Genomic DNA, 8,768 nt, shown 5'->3' with positions numbered 1-8,768 from the left:
GTTACATGTAACAATCAATAAACAATTCAATCACCTTTTAGTTTAGGAACTAGAAGAATTATACATACCAAAGTATTTCCCTTCAAATCCTCCTTTAGGGGATGTGAAATATAGATGTTCTCGTCAAATTAAGTTCAACAATTTAGAACTGTTCATACTACCATCAGTGATGTAAAAAAAGTCACTCTTACTGAATCACTGGTGCTAAAATCCAGTGCTAGTATTTACTTTCACAGCGGAACTCTTCAAAACATGAATGTATTTTTGATTTTTTTCTGGCAAGGTGTATCTGCAATTTATCACATCACAAATTTTTTTTACATATAAAGGAATATCAGGACAACTTTTGGACTAGCTGGCCTCTGTGCAGTGTTTGAGTGTGTTGATTTGCAGGGTACTGAAGGGTTGTAAACATAGACATCAGATAAATGTATTTGCGCGACAGAGGTCACGCCGAACTTTGTACGTTGTATCGTCCTCAAGTTGTTTTGTTGGAAAGGCTAACTCCATTATTCGTGTACAATGGGGTCGCTTATTGTTTCCGTTGTCCTCGTTTCCCTGCTGGTTTTCCTCCCCACTGTCTTCGGGGTTGATCCCGAAGGTGCGCAGCGTCGTCTGGCCGTCTTGAAGACCCGCATCCCCGCGCACATGGGCCCGGTAAGGTACAACTACACCGCCGCCTTCAGGACCACCTCTGCCGGTACTCTCCAGTTCAGCCTCGGCATCTACGGACCTCTGGCTTCGGTTGGCCCGACCGTCCACCCACCACTGCGGCTTCGATGGGAGGATTTTGAGGACTTCGGTAGTCCGGACGGCCGAAAGGTCGTGTCCAACCCATCTGTGGTGTACGCGCCTGACAATGCCATGCAGGTGTTCGTGCAGTGCGCGGACGGACAGGTGTATTATCGTGGTCAGAATAAAACCTGGGGACGGGACTTTTTACCATGGACACCCCTTCCTGCGGGGAAGTTACCCACCGATACAGACGTGGATCTAACAGGACGGGACTCGGTGTCTGCTATTGCATGGTAAGCGACATCTTTATGATTTGATACCATGGCATGTCCTGAAGCAATCATTGACTTTGCCAACCGTCCTTTGTAGAGCGTCAAAGTCCACGGTTTGAGTATGCACACACGCCCCTTTATACCTCACGAACTTTAGGATAACCTTTGAAAAGACGTCGAACTTTGAGTTTTGTACAAAATAGATGCATACTAATGATTAGTAAATGCGATCCCACTCGAAACTTTAAGGCCCCGTATAAATAAATAGATGTTATTCTCAGCTCACAACACTTTCAGAGTAAATAAGACAGTACTGTATCTCATAGCGGTTTGTTTCGTATCGTCTTCCCTAATGGTCTTGGATGTCCGGTTCTTGTCAGGGAAGGCAAAACCGTGGTGTTCGCCCGCTCCATGACCAACGAGTCCCGCCTGTACTGGACCTACAGCGGGCCCGACGGGTTCCAGACGTGGCAGAGCCTGGGAGGCGACCTGGTGACCGACCCGTCCATCGTGTACAACGCCTTCACCAAGTATCTCGAGGCCTACGCCATCTTCCCCGATGGGAAGGTTCACTATCAGACGCAGGTTCGCAGTACGGAGTGGCAGACATGGCGGGTACTGGGTAAGTCAGCACTGATTCACATGACATGGCAACCAGGACTCTAGCTAGAAAATCCAGCATATTGTGAGTATACCTCTAGTCGGTGGAGTTAGTCTATATTTTAAGGAAGCTGAGAACTGACACTTTTTAAAATTGAATGAGTAGTAAGGTTGGCTACTACTAAAGCTCTGTCATCACACATCAACCTCCGTAAACATACCTCAAGCTGAATCGTTTTTCTCCAGGAATTTTTCCACCAATTATGCAGAAACTGTCCCGTCCACAAGCCCACAGCATGAGTCAAACCATCTTCAAAGGCATGACGGAGGTCTTCGCCATCGGGACGGACGGTCACTTAAAACACATTCCACAGGTGAGTAATGAAGATTGTCAGTGGGAGAGAGGGGGTTTGGGGTCACTTGCACATACAGTTGTTCCATGAGTTGTGTACATGTATGTAAGTACTAGTGCTTTTCTTCTTGCAATGTATTGTTGTTGTTTTTTTGCATTTGCTGTGTTGTGTTCTGTATTGTGTTGCGTTCAGTTGCGTTGTGTTGTGTTGTGTTGCGTTGCGTTGTGTTGTAATGTATTCTGTTGTGTTGTGTTGAGTTGCGTTGTGTTGTGTTGTTTGTGTTGTGTTGCGTGGTGTTGTGTTGTGTCCCCCCCCTCCCCGAGAACTTTTAGATATTTCGATATGCCATAATAACCTTCAAAACATTTCTCTACTGTAGACGACGTGCGATAAGGTGGTGAACCCGTGGGGATACTGCACCTGGGCTGTTTGGTCAAACGTCGGCAACGGTCAGATCCCAGCACCGCTCAGTGACGTCAACCCACTGACAGCCGGGAACAACGTCCATCTTGGGAACGAGATATTTGTCGTGCCAAAAGATGGCAGGTATGCTTTATGCCTTAGTCATGTACAGGTTCCAAGCTACCTCAACGGAGTTATTGGGAAGTGTGTGAATGAGCCTAAGCTGATCCAAGATAGACCGTATAACATAGATTTGGACTAGTACTCCATTTGACTGAAAAACTTTATCTGGGTTTTTGCGGGGTATGCCTAAACACCTCACCCGAACTCATCCGAACTCACCCGAACTCATCCGAACTCACCCGAACTCATCCGAGTCTGATATGCAATGTACATGGGGCAAGGGGTTTATGTGACACTCTGGATACATTCTCTATGCAATTATGAATAAAAAATATGCAGCAGGTCTTAAGTATTTACCAGTTTTTGCATGTTTCTTCGCTAGTTTCCAAGATAAGAAATACATTTGTATTTGAGGCTGAAAACACTTTGTGTACAGTTATTATAAGTTGATTGCTATAAATTTGTGCAATGCTGTAATCTATTATTTAAACAGTATCCATCACCTTATCGTCCTGTCGTCTGTCAAACTAAAAAAAAAGATATTAGCGGACCTAAGTGGACCCCAACAATGAGAATCCAATATGGCGGACAGACATTCTTTCTCTTCTTGCAGTGATCGGGGTAAAATGACAAAAACTGGCAAATACTTAAAACTGGCTGCATATTTTTTATTCATAATTGCATAGACAATATATCCAGAGCGTCACATAAAGTCCTTGTCCCGTGTACACTGCATATTAGACTCGGATGAGTTCGGATGAGTTCGGGTGAGGTGTTCAGGCATACCGGTTTTTGCGTGTTCCATTTACTGAAATGATTCTCTGTTTAAGTTTCCGTTTTGATGACTGGCCGGTATAAGGGTAAGAATTTTTTGCTAACTGCTCGGTTGTCCACCCCATCCCCTCCCAGCCTGTCGCACGTGTGGCAGTTAGAGCGGGGAGGCCGGTGGCACGGTTGGGACACGGTGGGACGGCCCGCCAACGGGAGCGCCGCGTCACTACCCACAATCCTCCAAGATGAGGAGTACGGTGGCTGGTGGGAAGTGTTCGTCATCAACTCTAATGACAAAGTAAGATGACTTCTATCAGTTCCAACGACTTTTACTGCAAACCATATCACGAGCTCAATACAAACGTTACTCAAGCAACTGGATTCTGTTCAGTCAATGACGAAATACAGCGGATGCTGTCTGAAACGCCTGGCCATTTACACAACTTATCCAGTTACCTCATTACCTGGATGTCTAACCTTCATCGAAGCATAAGCAAGTGGGTTTTGTGAATCATGAATTCATGATCATGACGCCTCAAACAACTACTGACTCGTAGTTTTCGGTTGTCGTTTCACAGGTTGACGAAGTGTTACAAAATAAGACAATGGATTTGTCTCCACGGGACATGAAGTCAGGCACCGCCCTGACCGTGAGCTGGGCGGTTCCTTCCGACCAGGCCACCGCGCGGGACTGGATCGGGATCTACCAGTCAGGCGCTGATGACGACACGTACCTGGACTACAGGTCGGTAACTATGGCAACCAGTCAGTTCCAGTTTACAATCGTAATCATGCAAAGGGGGAAAAAGTCACCAACACATCACTAGCTTGATCATTTCTTCTGGCATTGTTCTTACGTGGGTACCATCTTCGGTAGTTACCGCTGTCTCTCTTAATACCACGGAAAGCAAGCAAAAATGGTGACCACAGAGGGTGGTAAGCAAGCGACCAGGGCGAGCTAGTGGCAACTACAGAAGATGGTACCCAGCCTATCATTGCTCCATCTCTTACAACGTTAAACAAGAGTTCCACGACCTCATATCTCCATGAACAATTCTATACGTTTAGTCATCAACATCTTTATCTAACTTACACATGTTGCAATATTGACAGTCCTATAATTTTCCAATTAGATGAATTATGGTGTTTTTGCATTAATTATGTAAATTAGGAATTTATTTGCATAATTGGTATCTGTTGATGCTCCACTTTCCATAAACTACATGTTACATGTATTTGAGTCTGATAATGAAAAACACTGCAAATATAGATTGTCCTCATTAGCTATGCAAATTAAGTCACAATTAGCATAATTTGCACTACATTATGTATATCTCTGTCTAAGCTACCTGTATACTAAGTATCATATTGACAGTCCTATAATTTTCCAATTAGATGAGATATGGTGTTTTGCATTAATTATGCAAATTAGGAATTTATTTGCATAATTGGTATCTGTTGATGATCCACTTTCCATAAACTACATACGTTACATGTATTTGAGTCTGATAATGGAAAACACTGCAAATATAGATTTTCCAAATTAGCTATGCAAATTAAGTCCCGATTAGCATAATTTGCACTTCATTGTTTATATCTCTATCTAAGCTACCTGCATACTAAATATCATGGAAATCCGTTGTTCCTTTGTTCAGTTATTCTCCTTAGAAGATTTTCACAAAAACGCCCCTGCAGTTCCAGAGGAAGCTGCTAGGGGACCCAAACCTACACCACTTCTTTATTACATCACAAGCTATCTGCCACCTAAAAATCAAGACCACAGCACATCCAGGTCAAAAGATACAAAAATTGAAGTTCTGCTGCAGTACCAAGGTCACATACCAGGGGGCCCAAAATCGACCTTGAACTTTGGCTTAACAACACCTGCCCACATACCAAATATCATCGTAATCCATCAAGAGGTTCTTGAGTTATGCTGACTACAGTAGTGCGGAAACACAAACAGACAAACACACACACAGACACACTCAAAACTATATCTCCATTTTTCATGGAGATAATTAATAATCAAGGAAACATGTTCTCAGGTACGTCCAGGGCAAGCTGAACCCGACCCATGACATCGTTCCCAAGGGCTCTGTGAACATGACTCTGTACCTCCCGACGGGAAACTACCAAGCTCGATATCTGGTGAACAAGAAGTTTGTCAGCGTCATGGCAACAGGTAAGTGGAGTACAGAAGTTATCCACAAGCCAGAAACTATTGAGGGGATGTAAGGTCAACAATTCATGAAAGTGTTTTACTTCTCTTGCGGTTTTGTTTCTAGTTTAAGTTAACCTTCCCGTGTAATGTGTTCTCTCTGCAACTTCTCGTTGCAAATATTCATATTTCTCTAACGAATCTTTCTGGCCAGCCTCACTATTCTATCTATGGAGTTCTGTCTTCTAGCATTTTCTAAAGAACTATATTGTACTAAACGTTCGGTCTTTCAACTGGGTAAGACTTTACGTTTCTGTTTAGTCAGTACCAACAATGACGCAACTTTGTCTTTGATACATCACATATCTTGTATTGAAATCACATTGTTCCGTGTGTAGATTTTGGTATCACGGACAGTTCCAATGGCACTCAGTGGGAGCAGACATACCGGGGGTTCGCCGTCGGACTGGGAGCGGATGGAGACAAGTTCCTGAAGTGTGTGGATGATGGAGAACAGAGTCAACAGACCATCAACAAGATGGAGGACGCATGGCAAGCTTTCGAGCAGGGCAAGGTATGATGTTTGAGTATTTCTTTCATTTGTGGTTGTGTAGAAAAAGAATGAGTAATAATTCGTATCTACTTAAGGCTTAATTGATCTTTTCCTCCCGGCACTGCACACCTGGGACATTGTTTTTCTCCACACTGTCTTTCAGATAGTAGAGGGGCTACAGTTGTTTGGCCAGGCGCTGAAGGACCTGTACGCAGCCTTGGTGCAGTGTGGCGAGACTCAACTGGCACAGGCTGTGCTGCTGTTCATCGAGGATCTACTAGAGTGCGCTTTATCAAGGTGCGATGAAATTTCCTTCCCCCCAGGATATCTAGCAGGGAACGAGAATATGGTAGCTAAAGCCCCTATCTCATCCGACCCGCGGCACGTTGGCGACCTTGCTGCGACGGAGCGATTTGACAGCGCGCTCTACGAATTTCATCGATAAAAAATATTTTTACGCTTTGTGTGTTTTATATGATATTCCCAATATAAAGTCAAATTTAGCACAAATCCAATTCAGGACTAATCAGATATACATCACGTTAGGTAGCGCGTGTGGCTTTGTTGCCCAATCCATTTGTTATAGGGCCTGTCGGTGCTATATAAAACATCACAAGCTGTCACAACAGAACGCATTTCTTATGTTTTCAATGACGTTAATATGCCTTTTGTCAAATAAGTCAAAGGTATCTCGAGCTTTGTCGTTAATCAATTGAAATCCATTGAAAGACAGGCACAAGGGAGGCAACAAGAGACTCGAAAAGGACATACAAATATGATGTCCAAAATTAAGTGGCATTGATATTCTCAGTATCAAAGGCGTAATTAGTCGTGCCTCATACGCAAGAGCAAATTGCACTGGCCACCTTTGGCCTTATCATTCACCCCTGAGTACCGGGTATTGTCCCTCTGGCTCTGCGGGTCAATTGATTCATGCTAAGACGTCATGGTGACGGAATTGGCAGGCCACCAGCTTTTATAACCGCTCAGTTGTGATTGGAGGAAAGTAAAGCCCAGGTTACACGAAGCCGAACACGGCCTCCCGACCTTCCCCGGACCATGGTTAGGTGTGATTCGGGAGTGATTCGGCTGGTGTTCGGCTCAGTCGGCTGGCCGTTCGTCTCGGTCGGCCGGTACCGGTGTTTGGCTCGGCCTGTCGAATGTTTAAAAGATTCTAAAACATTCGGCTCTGGTCGGGAGGTCTGGAATGGGTCGACTGGGGGTCGGTTGGTGTTCGGCGTGGTCGGCTCGCGTTCGGCTGGTGTTTGGGAGTAAGTCAGCAGTAAAATTGCACGCCATAGCCACTGCTGACTTACTCCCAACTAGTTTCCAACCTACCCATGGCTCAACCCACGGCCGTAGACAAATCTCTGCTAACTCATTTCCAACCAAACTGACTGTCGACTACTACCAAAACGTGGGCGACCTTCACTCGACCAAAAACAAGAACACTAAAAGCCGTAATCAAGCTAACCGTGATCCGAATTTGATCTCTCTGTGATGTTAACAACAAAGAAGAGTGGATTATTTTGATTAAAAACAAAAATGACCACACTTTTGAAAGTCACTGAATGTGTCCATTTCAATTCGGGGCGGGTTAGCAATCGGTCGGGAATTAGTCAGGAGAAATTCGGCAGTCTGTGGCTAGAGGTCGAGATGGTTGGGAGTAGGTTAGAAAGCTGTCAGGGCTCAGTCGGGAGTAAGTCATTTACTGGTGGTTAGGAGATGGTTGGGACATGTTTGGCGCATGTTCGGCGCCAAAGATAGGAGTGGCCTAAAACTGGTCAGACTGTTTCCGAACTTCAGTTTTCGGGAGCGATGTTCGGCTGTGTGTAACCTGGACATAAAGCGGACACCCACGCGTTCTGTCAGGACGTGGTCATGGCCGTGGGCAAAGAAAATTAACCAAAGCGTTTTTTGCCACAGGTGTGAATACTTCATCATAGACACGGCAGAGGAGGTGGAGATTTGGTACAAGGGCTCGCACGAGATCTACGGGGACATCCGGGCCGCGCAGAACAACTTCCGAGTCCTGCAGGCGTACGTGCAGGGGGGGTATGTGGTGGGGAGGGTGGTGCACACCTGCGTTAACCTCCAGGACACCAGAGCATGAGACATCCTATCCAGGAAAGATGGCGCTTACATCACACAAGAACTGAATTGCATAAAGTGTTTGGATTGCCGAGGGTCAGTTCGCACGTGGTGTACATTGCATGCGTCAGAGTCAGGAAAATTGCACTTGACCCCGAGAAACCTACGTTTTCACACAAAAACAGTGACAGATGTTAACTCCTACACTATGTAACCCCGTTAGTCTTCTTAAGTGACAGCAGACATACAACCACATCCGCTCCTCTGACATCCCCCCATCCTCCAACAGACAAAGAGCAATCAAACAAACAGACGATCACTCCTTATTCGTCCCGTACCATCGCCAACCAATAACCGCCCATACCTTGACGTCGTCTTCGGTCGTTCTGATTGATGTTTTTGATGTTCATATGTCGACAACAAGACACTCTCTTTAGGGAATCCGATAAAGGACGTCATCGGGAAATTCTTCGTTCCTTTGTTGAAGCTATATATATATAGCAGAACAGTGTAAAAGGAAGAAGAAGAAAGAATGTAGACGAAATGAATTCTTGTGCAAACTAAAGGGTTTTGAATCGAAGAAGCACTTTGCTTTCCGTGATAATCTTGGTTGACGTGGTCAGCATTCTATTCTTGTTACAACCCAACCTATCCTATTCAGGGCCAATCAGGGGCAAGGGAAATATACTGCTTTGCTACATTGAATT

General features: G+C 44.9%; 1 protein-coding gene across 1 annotated transcript; it reads left to right on the top strand.

Moving 5' to 3' along the window:
- The first annotated feature begins 56 nt into the window (after positions 1-56).
- On the top strand, positions 57-8,766 carry LOC136430993 (uncharacterized). The gene is made up of 10 exons (XM_066422164.1): positions 57-1,028; positions 1,388-1,629; positions 1,854-1,981; positions 2,340-2,506; positions 3,395-3,554; positions 3,835-4,001; positions 5,305-5,441; positions 5,816-5,991; positions 6,134-6,267; positions 7,897-8,766. Exons 1-10 carry the CDS (start codon positions 523-525, stop codon positions 8,081-8,083), a joined length of 2,004 nt encoding a protein of 667 aa, XP_066278261.1. The 5' UTR covers positions 57-522; the 3' UTR covers positions 8,084-8,766.
- Positions 8,767-8,768: the final 2 nt, after the last annotated feature.

Source organism: Branchiostoma lanceolatum, chromosome 3, assembly GCF_035083965.1.
Source record: "Branchiostoma lanceolatum isolate klBraLanc5 chromosome 3, klBraLanc5.hap2, whole genome shotgun sequence".
NCBI classification, from domain to species: domain Eukaryota; kingdom Metazoa; phylum Chordata; class Leptocardii; order Amphioxiformes; family Branchiostomatidae; genus Branchiostoma; species Branchiostoma lanceolatum.
The sequence above is the reverse complement of the archived record's forward strand: the minus strand, read 5'-3'. Positions and strand labels throughout refer to the sequence as shown.